The 15,492-nt window shown below is 38.3% G+C and overlaps 2 protein-coding genes across 4 annotated transcripts; both read left to right on the forward strand.

Moving 5' to 3' along the window:
• The first annotated feature begins 747 nt into the window (after positions 1 to 747).
• Positions 748 to 10,029, forward strand: qpctlb (glutaminyl-peptide cyclotransferase-like b). Of its 3 annotated transcripts, none has more exons than XM_056262942.1 (8): positions 748 to 1,047; positions 1,294 to 1,538; positions 5,991 to 6,134; positions 6,364 to 6,657; positions 7,982 to 8,161; positions 8,446 to 8,545; positions 8,921 to 9,037; positions 9,138 to 10,029. In XM_056262942.1, the coding sequence occupies exons 2-8, from the start codon at positions 1,329 to 1,331 to the stop codon at positions 9,281 to 9,283; spliced, it is 1,191 nt and encodes a 396-aa protein (XP_056118917.1). In that variant the 5' UTR covers positions 748 to 1,047; positions 1,294 to 1,328; the 3' UTR covers positions 9,284 to 10,029. The 3 variants fall into 3 exon arrangements, with proteins under 3 accessions (XP_056118917.1, XP_056118916.1, XP_056118918.1); XM_056262941.1 differs by having other exon boundaries at positions 749 to 1,047; positions 5,988 to 6,134; XM_056262943.1 differs by having other exon boundaries at positions 751 to 1,047; positions 5,988 to 6,134; positions 7,982 to 8,143.
• A 575-nt stretch (positions 10,030 to 10,604) lies between these two features.
• sdhaf1 (succinate dehydrogenase complex assembly factor 1) lies at positions 10,605 to 12,300 on the forward strand. The gene is made up of 2 exons (XM_056262946.1): positions 10,605 to 10,629; positions 11,747 to 12,300. The coding sequence occupies exon 2, from the start codon at positions 11,806 to 11,808 to the stop codon at positions 12,052 to 12,054; it is 249 nt and encodes an 82-aa protein (XP_056118921.1). The 5' UTR covers positions 10,605 to 10,629; positions 11,747 to 11,805; the 3' UTR covers positions 12,055 to 12,300.
• Positions 12,301 to 15,492: the final 3,192 nt, after the last annotated feature.

Consider the following 15,492-nt stretch of genomic DNA (forward strand, 5'->3'; position numbering starts at 1 on the left):
ATTAGAGCATAAAGTTATTATTACTTATCCATAAAGCAATGTTTATTATGGAAATCTATTACAGTTTATTAATAAAATTAAACAGTTTTATTTATCTATTGATTTATTAATCAGTATTGTTACATAACAAATTGTGATGCAATAAAGAAGGTATCATTTAACAATGTTTATCCTCCAAAACAGAAAGGAGAGAGTGTAGAATGGCAAAAAGGTTCCGGCAAAATACGTTAGATGTAAATTTAATTAAAAAAATGTAATTTAAGATGTAATGTAATGTAATTTAAGATGTAATCTAATGTAATTTAAGATGTAATTTAAAAAAAGGCCTAAACTGAAAGATCAGGAAGACGAATATGAGGACAAAGAGGAGAGCAACAGAGAGGAAGAGGAGAGATCAGAAGGACACAAAAGAGCAACAGAGAGGAGGATAGATCAAAACATCTACATGTCTGTCTATTTGAAAGTTTAGGCTATATGTAGTGTATAATGAGTTGCATTTGTGCGTTATAGCACAAATCTTAACACCTCACCCCGGACCTCACTAATTTTCAAACCCGGGTTACGACCACGTGCAAATTATGTGCAAAATACATCAAAATACAAAAAAGCATTTTCCTTTTTATTTTTATTTTGCAATGTTTTAATGAGAGGTTAAACTATTTTAATCTATTATTGAATATTGAAAACTTATACTTTCCTATTGTTATGCTCGAATCAAATCCATATGAATAGGCTATGTTACAGCCTATTTATTATCCAACATCACTGCCAAAAGTAACTGGGGACAGCGAGGACACCCTAGAGTGGGACGAGGAGCTACGCAGATAGCTTTCATATGCCTCAGTAACACGACTGCAGAACTGAGTATACGATCATTTACAGCCTGCATTGTCAAGATATCAAGGACGAATCAACCCGACGTTGGTAATGAAATGTTCCTCAGACAGAATAAATCCTTTCGTCATTCAACACGATGTGCTATTCATTTCCTGCGACTGCAGTGGATTTGATAGAGCAGTGGTGTGCCATTCCCGGACTAGTGGTACAGTAAGTGTGTCTGCCTTGCATCTGCTCTTTCGGGTCCGCATCTTTTGTGGACACTAACAACTTAAGATGTGCTTCGTCATTTAATTAGCCATGATGTTTGCCTGTGTTATTAATTGTTTATCTATATAATTATTTTATTACTTATTCTATATAAGTGTGCACCAGATTATAAAAATGAGCTGGGAATTGGTTTAGAGCTGAATATATCATTGTTTACTGCTTTTTCTATATTCCCCTTCCATGCAGGTTTAATCCCTATTTTGGCATCTGTCGTACACAAGATGAGCCGCTTACGGTACAAAGCAGCGACTGTCAGATGGAACTTTTCTGTCGCGCGCTGTGACCAGCAGCCACGCATCTGTCGCGTGCGTTTGTTGCTGCTGTGTTTGTGCCTGCTGGTGGCAATGACATTAACACTGGCATTATTACTATCGAACCACCAACCGATGGAGTATGACCTCCCCAGACCTCCCGACCTGTTCAAAGACAAGGTAGGAGGACTACAGACATTTTTTCATTTCTTTTCTTGTGCACTGTTCAATCATTTCTCTAGAATACAACCCTGTTGGGAAATCCATCTTTAACTTGTAGCTGTGTTTTGGAACATGACTTTTTTTTTTTTTAGCTGGTAAAAGTTTATTTTTTTAGCTTAAAAGTTAAGCAAAGTTCAAGTATATTTTAAGTATACTTTACAAGAGTCCATTGACGTTACAATAGTATGAATGTTTGAAAAAAACATTCGATCATACATTTACAAGAAAAATTAAGAAGAAAACGTCTCGGTTACTAACGTAACCTCGGTTCCCTGAGAGTAGGGAACGAGTACTGCGTAAGTAGCTTACGCTATGGGAAAACTCCTTTTCTCGAGAATAGGCCTACTGAAACCAAATTTTTAAAACGCAGTGCAGCTGCACAGCAGACATACAGACGCACATTGGCTGTGCCGCAGCAACTGCACGAACCCATGGTGAAGCGGGACGCGCGAACCAATCAGGTCGCTTCACGCCCGGGCACGTCAGAACCCGCCAGAATGGCCGTGGCTTATAGCTATATAAGCACCCATTTTGCCGAAATCAGGTTTAATAGACTTAAGTGATCCCCTGATCTAAGCACAGTAGCTCGGCGGGTTACGCAATACTCGTTCCCTACTCTCAGGGAACCGAGGTTACGTAAGTAGCTTACGCTATGGGAACCCCTTTCAAAACGCCGTGCGTGCTTATAAACTTCGCCCCATACTATCGCCTAGGGCAAGCGCCCAAGGCTCATAGAAGAGCAAAGTTAAGAGTCCTAATAGAGGCCAAATGAGGCCCAGCCGGCTGCCACTTAGATATCTTCAATTGGTATTCCACGCAACCATGCCCATGACGAGGCCATGCCTCTGGTGGAATGAGCTCCGACGCCTATGGGACAACGGAGGCCCTTAGTCTCATAAGCCAGCGATAGCATCTATTATCCATCGTGATAATCTCTGCTTCGTGACCGCAAGCCCTTTGGAGCGGCCGCCGAAGCATACGAAGAGCTGTTCTGACTGCCTGAACGGGGCAGAATGTTCTAAATATATTCTGAGAGCCCTGATAGGGCAGATCAGATTCGCGTCTCTCTCGTCCTCTGATTGGGGCAGAGCTGACAGCGAAATAACCTACGTTCTGAACGGAGTGGAGAGCACTTTAGGAACATACCCATGCCTTGGCTTAAGGACGACTCTGGAGTCATTGGGCCCGAATTCAAGGCAGGAAGCACTCACTGAGAGTGCTTGCAAATCCCCTACTCGCTTGACTGACACTTTCCTTTTTGAAATCACGCCCATATCCACGCCGGACTGGTACCAGCCGGCTGCTTTCCAAGGAGCCAGGGCTCTGACACAGCCGTGGTTCAATTTGATGCGTAAGTGGCCAGTTCGCCACGAGTGAGCCGGTACACAGGTTTTAACCAGCGTTGGAGAGGACGCATATACAGTAGACCCAACTGGGCCTCTTTGTGATAGGGACCTGGCAGCCCAGCTGTTTTGTGCTTGTGATACTGTGTGAACAGTGCTTAATATGTGCAGGGGTGCGTACTTTACAGTGGGCACACAACCCACATTTGGAACACCTCCAGCGTGAGCCGGAGGGGGAACAGAAAGAAAAGTGCTCGCTCTGTGTTTTATTTGGGTCGCCGTAAAAACTAAACTAACTGGGCCTGAACTAAAGAGGGGATTGGGAGACGTGTGAAAGGCTTTTTGGAGGGTGGTCCGGCTGCGGCGGGACTCAACCACTCTCTTTTCCTTCCTGTCACAGGACTAGGAAGGCTTTCGAGGCTCGGGGTCCAACACAATCTGGGGTCGGGGTCCCTGACGCTCAGGAAACTGATGTCGTCTCATAGAACGAGAGCGGTGGTGGACTTCAGCCGTTGGGCGGGGCTGAGAGACCGGCAGTGCTGGCCTTGCTGGCTGAGGGGGCGGCGCTTTCTTGTGGCGTCCGGAAGCAGAGCTGGAACGCTTAGGGAGGAAATGGCGCATAGCTTGCGACGCTTTCTGTGCCTCTGTGAAGCGCTCCGCGAAACCTTTTACCGCTGGGCAGAACAAACCGGTGGTGGAAACAGGGGAGTCGAGAAAGGCGGGCCTGTCCGCATCCTTCATCCCTGTTAAATTCAGCCAGAGGTGTCGCTCTAGCACCGTCAAGTTCGCCATGGTCCTACCAATCGCCTGGGCGGTTGTTTTGGTAGCGTGCAGAGCCAAGTCTGGCGCTGCACAGGTCTCTGAAAGCTGCCGGGTCAGGTCCAGACTCGTCCATAGAGCGGAGAAGTTTGGCCTGAAAGACCTGGAGGACAGCCATGGTGTGAAGCGCGAAGCAGCCTGGCCAGCGGAGGCGTAGGCTCGGCCAGCGAGAGCTGAAGTTGTGCGGCAAGGCTTTAGACGGGTGAGTCGCTTTAGCTTTCCATCCCGTAGCGGTGTGACATGCTCTCACACAGAGTTTTGAACGAAATCAATGTGATCATCAGTAATTTTGCCTTCAAAATCAGACCTGGCATACATTACAGTCAGTTCTGTTTTTACCCGGACAGATCAAATAGTGTGCCGTGACTCTGGGTTAAGCTGAATAAGGCTGAATAAGGGATTTTTTTCTGGTAGGTTTGAACCTGCTGGGTGTCGAGGAGGATGAACATTAAAGAAACATTAATTTGTGGGTTGAAAACTATTAAATCTACAGGATATATTTGAGTTTATTCAGTTTGCTACAGATGCGGTGAGCTAGCTCTGACGAATAGTAATAGTACACACTCTGACCATCCAATCAAAGGACGTGAAAATGCAGACGTTATTGTACGCCTGCTAGATGGCCCCGGTGCAGTCAAATCGAAATCTGATTGGCTGATTAAATCTGACTGATTATCTGATTGGTTAAAGCAACAGTTTCATCGCCATTCATTTAAGCTACAGGCGCCCGCACTATTGATTCTGAAGGCCTCAAGGCAGATTTCTTTGGCCATGGCAACACATGATGGCAGAAATATAATTGTATAAAAGCTCTAAAATAAATATACACTACTAGCAGCACAACCAAGAGAAAAGCTATGAAATTAAGAGAATGGACTATTGGGAATAATTTAATATTCATTCATGGAAAAAAAATATTAAAGTGCAAGTCAGTGATTCTGATAGTGTTTAGGCCAGCAGAGAAGGCCTTGCTGGCCCCGACGGCCCACCCTGGCCTGCAGTGATAGTTTACTAGTCAAATACTTGTAGCACTTTTTTTTATTTTTTAGTTTATGCAAGTACACTTTGAAGTATACTTTCTAAGTAAACTACTAGTTTAGTTTATACTACAAGTATACTTGTAAGCTTTAAGTGAACATAACATCAAACTTAGTTTACTATTTATATATTATTTTTGCATGTTAATACTCTGTTCCTATTTAGGCATTAATTTTTTATTCTTGAAATATACCTTTAACTGTATTTGAATGCTTTACATTTTAAAAACATTGTATTCTAGTTTCCTGCAACCCTTTTTATTAACAACTTTGAATTAAACGTTTTCTAAAAAAAAAAAAGCAACATTTTAAACAAAAAGCTGAGACTATTGCATTTTTGTCAAAAACTACGTCCGGACCGGATTCAGAACGATGATCAAAACATAAATGGAGTAGATTGAGTCCATCAACATCCCCAAAGCTTCACAGTTATTAACCCTTCCTTGGTCGACATTTCATTCTGTAACGTTAGGCAGTTTTGAACTTATGCTGTTGAATGTCTTTTTATCGTATTGTTTTACATTTGTGTAAGCAATCTTCACTTGTTTCTGCTTCTTCTTCACCTGTGTTTTGATCCGGAGAGATCCTGTACTATTTCAGAAGATGCGTAATAGCGCCCCCTACTGTATAACAGAGTTCTCTTGCAAAACTTTGCGTTCCCTCGCAAAACTTTTGTGTTCTCTCGAAAAGATACTTGCGTTCACTCTTAAAACCTTGTTGTGAGCTCGGACAAACACTTCCTGTTTAATGTCCCGCTGGCAGTGTTTCAGACAGCCCCAGTCCGTACATTACCAATGGAGCGGTTCATAGAGTTTGAACTTATATAAAGAAATGCAGTCAGTGCTTAGTTCAAGGAGTTCTCTCGTGACCCATTGCACAAAAGATTCTCTATTGTGGAAAAAGGTTCTTTACATTATCAAAATGTTCTTCTCACTAAGAAATTTATTTTATTTTAAGAACTGTTAATTAAAATGTTCTTTGGGGAACCCAGAATGGTTATTCTGTTGCATCGCTGCAAAACCCCCCTTTTGGAACCTATATTTTCAAAGGGGTAGACCAGCCATAGAAAATGGATATCACAATCCAAAACCCAGTTTTTTTCCAATCTAATTTCTCTGCAATTTTCCATGCATCCAAATGACTATGTTGCTCTTCATTCTGTGCATCCGATCACCTTTCACATGTTTACCATCTTTAACCTTTCATAGCAGAATCACCAGCCAGGTAACCCCACAGTTGGCCAGGTGAAGCGGCTCGTCTCTCAGGTGAATTGGGGAAGACTGCGGTATTCCCATCTGCGACCCATTCTCATTGAGCGACAGCCAGGAAGTCGTGGGAGTCGGGCTGTTCGAAAAGTAAGACACGATCAATTTAGGAATATCAGTTTTGTTTTTAGTTCGATTTAAATCTTGGACACAGTCACCTCTGATTTCAGAGTCTGTAAATGCATACATTTTCTGTACAGCTGCTTTGAAACGATATGTATTGTGAAAAGCACTATACAAATTAAATGTGAATTGAATTGAATCTCAGATCTAACCAAATATGCTATAATCTGATGTCTTCCATTTTCTGTGATCGTAGCACATCTTTTCTCAACTGGATTCTCTTTCAGCGGGCTGGTCTATAGATGTGGACTCCTTCATATCTGAAACCCCTCGTGGTCCTGTTAGCTTCTCTAATGTCCTGGCTGTTTTAGACCCGACGGCTCCTCGACGATTGCTTTTTGCTTGTCATTATGACTCCAAATTTATACCAACAAATCCAAGTGACCCACAGAAGGTGTTTGTGGGTGCTAGTGATTCAGCTGTTCCCTGTGCTATGATGCTGGAACTGGTCACAGCTTTGGATCCACACCTCAAAAAGCACAAGCAGATGGTGAGACAAAGTGTTACTCTTTTATCTCATTTTCAAGAAACCCGCTTTTAGAGGTCATTCATTTAAAACTAAATTTGTATACAGTGTATATATATATATAGCATTACTAGGTCATAAGTTCTTGCTGTCCTGAGATAAAGAGAGCGATACATGTCTCTGAGGAGGTCACTTAAGCTTTTTCCAGACTTGTGAATAGCCACAGTGCGGTAGAAATCAGAGTCAGTTCTGTTGTTTAACTTGTAACAGAGCCAAGAGCTTCAAAACACTGCATAACTGGAAAGGGTTTTGATAGAGAAGATCCTCACAAACCCTTACAAAACAGAAATATATGGAAATATACATATAAAGCAATATACCTTCCATAAATGGGAAACGAAGGCTTTTATTTTTATTTTTCAATATATTGCAGTATATGCATTGACCATGTATGGCTTTATTTTGATACATATAAAAAATTGACAAAAGAGACAAAAACTGCACTACAGTTTTACATGTAATAGCTTTATTGATTAATTTCTCTTTCATGAGTTAACGTATTGGTTTACATAAAGCTAAACACATATTCATAAACTTTTATCTCACTTTATTGTTTGCATTGTTACATATTTCATATATGGAAATATAAGAAAAATGTTTACTGCAAACAAATATTGAGAGGATGTTAGGACAATGGATGTCTTGTTAAAGTCATGGCAACATTGTGGGTGAATAAGATTTTACAAATATATAAATAAAAAATATGTATATATATATATATATTAACTATGTATATTTTACTCATGATCTTGTACATATATTGCACATACATGTTCCCATATAAATGTGAATATATAGTACATATATGCTCAAATATATTTATACACACATAGTACCATATTTTATCACATGTACAGTGCATGTATATGTTATGAAGTGTATTACTGAATATAAAATGACATACATTACAACAAATATATTGTAGTAAATATAATGTCAAACATTTGTCAGTATTATGAATAGCGGCAATTCCTTATGTATTATTCAATATATTAAGACATACTGTTCTGTATATTTTCAATATACATTAACAGGGAACCTACATAGCAGCTGTAGAATACATGGTTACTCGTCCATGGGGACTCGCTATTGATTTTTTTGCACAGCTTAGTATAATAAAGAAGCATCTTCCTCTACAGGCCAGGTGGAAGAAATTATTTTAATTTAATCTAAATCCTTAGCAAACAGAATCCCACTGCAACAAATGATTGAACCATGATTGAAAATTTGGGACATTTGATTGATTGATTACTTTTCAAGTTTTTTTGAAGTGTGTGTGTGTGTGTAGATGTCCAGGGTAACCCTGCAGTTGGTCTTCTTTGATGGAGGAGAGGCTTTCGATCAGTGGTCTCAGACAGACTCCCTATATGGTTCACGGCACCTCGCAGACTACATGTCCCGCACTCCTCACCCGCCGGGTTCTCAACAAACCACACTGCTGAACGCTGTGGTGAGACAAGATGCTTGTGTATGTGTGTGTGCATTTGTTTTTAAAGGGGTATGAAAATTGTTCTTCATTCACTAACTTTATGTCTTTCCAAACCTGTATAACTTTCTGTTTGTGGAACACAAAGAAACTGTTTTGAAACAAGTCAATGGGGTCCAAAATGCAGAAGAAGAAATAAATTCATACAGGTTTGGAACAACATGAGGGTGAATAAATAAGGACAAATTTTCTTTCTTGTTTGTCTCTTTAAGTGTCTATTGTATAAGAAGTATATAAATATATTGAGTTATTGCTGATATTTGCAGGATCTCCTTGTTCTTTTGGACCTTATCGGTTCCCCTGATCCCATGTTTGTGAATCACTTTGAGAACACAGCTCGCTGGTTTGACCGCCTTATCGCTGCTGGTAAGACTGATTTGACTTTCCATTAATGCTAAAGTAATCCCGGTTAATCATTAATGTCCATAAAGACACTTGAAACTAATGTTTGATCCGCAATGGCTTAAATTAGAGTAAAAACTACCAGCCACTTACTTCAAAAGGAAATACCATTTATTGACATGTCTATGTCTATATGTGAAGATATAAAAAAAACATTATCAGTGAAGTTCAGTGAAGAATGTACAATATTGAACAAGATAAAACAATGATCATGTCTTGATTGTTATGAAAATTATAATTATGAAATTTGGTCATAGACCCTATGATAGGTTGTTTATTTACACCATCTATATGGCCTTGTCCTTTAATCCCTCTAATTATATTTCTGCATTTTTGTAGAGAAAAGACTTCATAATTTAGGGCTCCTTACTTCTCATGCCAAAGAGCAGAGCTATTTCATTAAGGATTTGAACATGGGGCCGGTTGAAGATGATCATCTTCCTTTCCTTCAGAGAGGTAGGACAAAGCGTCCGTCATAGCAAAAAAAATTAAAATATGGCCAAAATATTGCTGTAAGATTGACTATACTGTATGGACCGTGCTTTTTTGAATGCAGGAGTTCCAGTGCTGCACATGATTGCTACGCCGTTCCCTTCCTTCCTGCACACGATGGAGGACACCGCAGAAAAGGTTCACAGTCCCACCGTGGACAATCTCACCAAAGTCCTCGTGGTCTTTCTGGCGGAATATCTGCGGCTCTAGGATGCTATAATATTACATCCAACCACATCCGTCGTGAATCAGTCTATACCTCAGCTGCACTGCTTTAGGATATCTGATATCACTGTACTCAGAGATGCATAACATACTGTATATTCTCAGGCTGCCGTCCTATATTCTGACATATGCTTACCATTGAAGTTTCTGCCAAGTTAATCAATCGGTATTGTGCCTTCAGATAGTTTTGCTATCTAGTAATGCACTGTATAGACACAATTATATTATTATCTGTGCCAAAAAAATGCGGTTTACAAAATTTGATTTATATGTTCAATAACTGTGCAATAAAATCAATAGACTGCAAAGTAGATACTTCAAGCTCAGGAATGGATGTGAACCTGATGCTATATGAGAAAGTATTACACTATGCACTACAATGAAGCTTGATAATGCTACAAAAATTCTGGTGAACTATATATATTTAGTCTTGCAATAATTTTCTCAGATGAGCAGTCTATAATCTCTCAATTTTCAATACATGTTAGTCTAGATTATTTAATTTTATAACAGAGATTGAAACTCAAATATTGACTTGAGGCTTGAGATGGCAAGCAATTGACTTGAGACTTGACTTGTACTCTAAATTAGAGACACTTCAGATCTACAACTTTTTTCTTGGAATAATGCAAAAAAAAAATAATAAAAGGGAATATTTAATTTAGTGGGCATTTACAGTAAGGAAAACATATCCAATCTCTTATGATCAATAAAGTACAGTAAATGGTATAAAAGACCAACTTACTTTATTTTAGATAGGCATTATTGTCCAAGAAAATCCCTAAAAAATACATTTATTTATTTTTAAATGAATTGTCCTGCTAAAAACTACCCTGTAGCATATACAAATCTATTAAAACAAATAATTTAAGACTTAGGACAGACTTGAGTCTTCATTTAAACTTGACCTTGAAAGACTTGAGACTTGCATTAATGAATTGAATATGTGATTATGTCTGTTTTATAATAATGAATAAATATATGTATTTTGCAGTTGCAAAGTTTCAACATGGACTTGCATAACTTGATATAGTCTGATCGTATAGTTTATATCTATAGACTACTGTATATATAAGATATAAAGGAGGAAGTGAGTCTCGGTCTCGACACGTCTCGTCCTTGTATTTGTGCAGTGTGTTGCAATCAGGTTGCAATACATCCTGGCCACTAGATGGCAGTGTATCGGGCACTTGCAGCGTGTCTTGTCGTCTCTGCATCAGTTAGGAAACAACATAGGTCATTTCGGCAAATTCAGTTACAGTGTCGTGTAAACGTTTTATAACTTAAAGCTGTGATGAGTCTGGGCGAAATCTTGCGCTGTCACTGACAAGGTAGAGTGTTGCTGTTATTATTTCCTTCCTGTTACTTTGAAATGTCCTGAAAAGAGTATAAATGTAACGTTACTTAACGTCAGATCTCAAGCAGTTTTAGCAATGTCCTAACATGTGTGACATGCAATAAATCTAAAACGATGTAAACATCACATTTTTTCAATTATTGTGTTATAATTAAAAGTTTATTTTAGAATAATAGGCCTACATATTTTAATACAAATACATTTTTGACATGACAAAAATAGTCCATGTTGTCAATTAATATATAAGATCATACTATCTTACCACATGTTTACAAACTTAAACATTAAACAGTCTTGTTAAAATAAGCTTTAGAAGAACTCTGTCTACAGGGCACTGCTTGAAATGTCACATAGATGTCACGTCAACTACCCATTTGCTGTACAACGTTTGGTATAGGGGTTTTCATTCAATCTTTTAGATACCATGGACCCCAAAATAAGACCATCCTCGTGCGAGGGACCCCAATTCTAAATTTTAAAAGAAAGCTACATACTCGTCATGTTTAAAGACTTAAATTTTTATTTATTATCGTGTAAAATATTTTTGGGAAAATGTTTAAGTAAAAAAAAAAAAAAAAACTTTATATACTAAAAATATTTTCATGATTTGTTATTGCAACTTTTTTTCTTTTGTCATATCAACTTAGATAATTAATGTGTTTCAGATAACATAATATTTTGAGTTTCTATTTATTAAACCAACCTCCATTGTATAAATTAAAATAATAATAATTTCAGTAAACTAAAGATTTTAAGGCTACCAGGTAACTTTTTAAGGAAAAAAAAGTTATTTAAATCAACATTTTATTTATTTAAACCCATTTTGTTATGACTCTCTTTTCTTTCTTTCTTTTTTTTTACCCAAAAGGGTTAATTATTACATGTTTTACATAGTTTTGCTCTCGCACTCTCTAGCGGTCCCCTGGAGGTACCCGGACCCCTGTTTGAAAACCCCTGTTGTACAGAACAAACTAAGCAGCCACACACATCTGATGTTTTGAAACATAATGCTTTTCATTTTGCAATGCAAAATGCAATCATTTGACAATCATAATGCAATATTTCATTGACAACATTACTACCCTTCGCAGGTTGAAGTCACCACTGTCAATCCCGTCAACAACGCTGTCAGTTTATTGTCTAGCACACTATGGTGCGCCACAGCAAGCTACAGAAACAGGTCTTATCTCTGTATCGGCAGTTTCTGCGCTCGGCACAGGACAAGCCGGGCTTCTTACCGAGAATACGTGATGAATTCCGTGCCAACTCTGCGATCAAGAAGACTGACGTCATGCACATAGAATATCTTTATCGGCGAGGCCAACGCCAACTTGAACTGCTTAAAGATGTAAACACTAAACAGCTTGGATCATTCAGCAAGTCTAAAGAGGACAGCTGACCACTCATATAGCCTAACAACCTATAGTCGGTCATATAATCAGTACTGTATTCAAATATTTTACAAAATATGACTCGAAAAGAACAAAATAGTTGTTTTGGGGAAATCACCTCCCTTATTTAAATGGAATATCCAAATGACTTTCACTTTTCTCAGGCTGGACAAGATTAACCCATTGCTGTTTTATTTTTATGGTGTTATTTATGTACATTAATTTGCAGATTAAACCCATATTATTTGGTGTTATGTCAGTATTCTACTTTTTTCCATTACTTCCTCTGACTTCAATTTCTTATAGTTACTTCTGCATACAACATTTCGTGTCTACTGGACGTATTATGTACTGTTAGACTCAATGTAACGGAGTGTTTAAGATCATATCTGATTCTTAAATGATTCACCACAAATACGCTTATTTTGTCTTTTGCTTACTGGTCACATTGCTAAATGCTGCTATAAATCCTCTGTCCTGTTAGATGTGTTACCAGTTATATTAATGTCTTTGGGTTCACATTATAAACGTAGAAAATGAACACAAAAGAAGATATTTTGAAGAATATGGGTAACCAAAAAGTTGATGGACCACATTGACTTCCATAGTATGGAAAAAAAATACTATGGAATTCAATGGTGTCCATCAACTGTTTGATTTCCGACATTCTTCAAAATATCTTTTGTTTTCAGCAACAGAAAGAGATTCATACAGGTTTGAAACAACATAAGGGTGAGTAAATGATTACAAAATCTTTTATTTTGGGGTGAACAATCCCTTTAAGTGGTTGTATGTTACATTCATAAAAAAATATTTATGGTTTTGGTCTGAATCTATTTATATCCTATAGTAAAAGATACATTCACTCAAAAGATTTACTTATATAACTTTTTTTTTCTAAATTAAGAATTACAATTTAATTCTAAAGAAGATTTTGGGTAGAATGGCAGCCAGTCACCGTTCGCCTGGACAGAATTGCTTTGACCCTGAATGGATACTGAGGCTGTCTGTCCCTAACATTCCTCTATATGTTTTCTCCGGACAAGTCTTGAAACACATGAGGATGGGTAAATGAAGACAGAATTTCAACTTTTGGATGAACTATAGGCTATATCCAGAGGATAGGTTGCTCTTTAAACAATGAACAACACATACTTGTTCTTTTATCTTTAAGTTATGACACAATATTTTTTTCTTTTCCTTATCTATCGAAGGCTAAAGAGGTTCAGATTAAAATGACTAATGACATTTATCCATGTAATGAGTTCCTGAGACAGCTTTAATTTGGATTGTAATGAGTGCGCATTTTGTAAAGTCGGACAGGGTAATTGGAACATTTGTTTTATTTTGAAATTATGTTTGTCATGTTTTGTATTTTAAAAGCATTAGGTAAAAATACTCAAGTAATGACTTGCCCGTCCATAAGTGGGCGCAAGTGCTAAAATAAATCTGATTTCATTGGAGGAAGAAGAACACGCTGCGGTGTAAACAGGAAGATCATGTTAGTTGTGTCACAAAAGCAAGGAACGGAATTTTAGCTGTAGTTCATAGTTTACTAATTAATTATCGCATGCATTTATAACATATTGAACTTCTCAACAACAACAACAACAAAAGTATGGCGGAGTCAAACGGGATGACAGATGCTCAGTTGATTCAGCAGGTGTGTCAAACGTCAATTCGGTCACATGCAGGTTTTCTGCCAAATATAAATTAATAATTAGCACTACAGAGATCCACAACCATGTTTTACTGTGGTATAAACTCAAATAATATATTGCATTCTAACCACAATGATGAGATGATTTGTGTTCGGGTTGCAGCTGGCTCTGCTGGGCTGGCTGAAGACCGACAGTGTACAGTGTAAAGATCTGCTCACTGCTGTCACTGGGATTCAGGTGGGCCGTGAGCTTCTGGACAGACTCTCTGGGCAAAGCCAGATAGATGCATACAGGGTAAGAATATTTTCTTTTTCTTTGGCGTCTTTACAAAAAACTAATGCATTTGTACTATATAGGCCTAGGGCAATTGTAACAAAATTTCTTCAGTCACAAACAAGCCAGAATGATGACACTTTTTTCCATGCCCAGTAGTTTTCTCTCTGCATGAGCACAAGTAGTGATATATAAGCCTATATTTTTTTTTAATGCTCAATGTTTTTCTTCTGCTGTCTAAAGTGTCGAGGCAGTGTGTTAGTTAAAGGTAGGGCAGGCATTTTTTCGGAGAGACAAGCTATCTTTGAAAGCATATGATCCCACCTCCTTAAAAACACATGAACGCACACAGCAGAGTCTGCAAAGCCTTAGCCTATATATATATATATATATATATATATATATATATATATATATATATATACTTATCCACCAAACCCACTACATCCCTCCCTCCCACTTCCCTATCAAACTGCCTTCAGGAAATCAGATCCTGGTTCTCGCTAAACTTTCTCAAGCTTAATACTGACAAAACTGAACTCCTCCTTATTGGCACCAAATCCATCTTCTCTAAAATAAACGACTTCTCCATCTCCATCGATAATTCTTCTGTGTTTCCCTCCCCTCATGTTAAGAGTCTGGGTGTCATCCTAGATAGCACTCTGTCATTTCAGTCCCACATTAATAATATCACTCGGTCAGCATATTTCCATTTACGTAAAATCTCTAGCTTACGTCCAACTATCTCCGCCAACAGTGCTGAAATTCTGGTTCACACCCTGGTTACCTCCCGCTTAGATTGCAACTCTCTCCTCTATGGACTACATGACAAATCCATTCATAAATTACAACTAGTCCAAAACTCTGCTGCCCGTATCATTACCAGAACCCCCAGTCACATAACACCTGTCCTGCAGCAACTTCATTGGCTTCCCTTTAAATATCGCATAATTTATCAAATTCTTCTCCTTACATTTAAAGCTATCAATAATCTTGCTCCTAAGTATCTCACTGAGCTACTTCATATCAAGATACCCACCCGTTCTCTCAGGTCCTCTTCTTCCATTCAGCTCATCCTTCCACATGCTCGTCTGGTTACCATGGGGTTTAGAGCTTTCAGTCATTCAGCCCCATATCTTTGGAACTCTCTGCCCCACTACATTCAACACTCCACATCCATAATAACTTTTTAAACTCACTTAAAAACTTTTCGGTAACGCTTCATTTTACAGTCCTGTTACCCATGTACTTACTATGTACTTATTATAGTAATTATAATTACTGGGTAATAACTAGGTACTAACCCTGAACCTACCCCTAAACCTACCCCTAACCCATGTACTTACCTTATATTAGCCAGTACTTTCTAGGTACCGGTAAGTACACTGTAAGTACTGTACTGTAAAAGGAAGCGTTACCAACTTTTCTTTTTAGACAGGCATACTCTCTTTAACTTTAATATTGTTTTGACTGTAAGGATCTTATCCTTTCTCCTGTTCTTTCTAATTGTAT

The sequence above is a fragment of the Rhinichthys klamathensis genome, unplaced genomic scaffold, assembly GCF_029890125.1.
Source record: "Rhinichthys klamathensis goyatoka isolate OS25496 unplaced genomic scaffold, OSU_Roscu_1.1 h1tg000197l_1, whole genome shotgun sequence".
NCBI classification, from domain to species: Eukaryota; Metazoa; Chordata; class Actinopteri; order Cypriniformes; family Leuciscidae; genus Rhinichthys; species Rhinichthys klamathensis.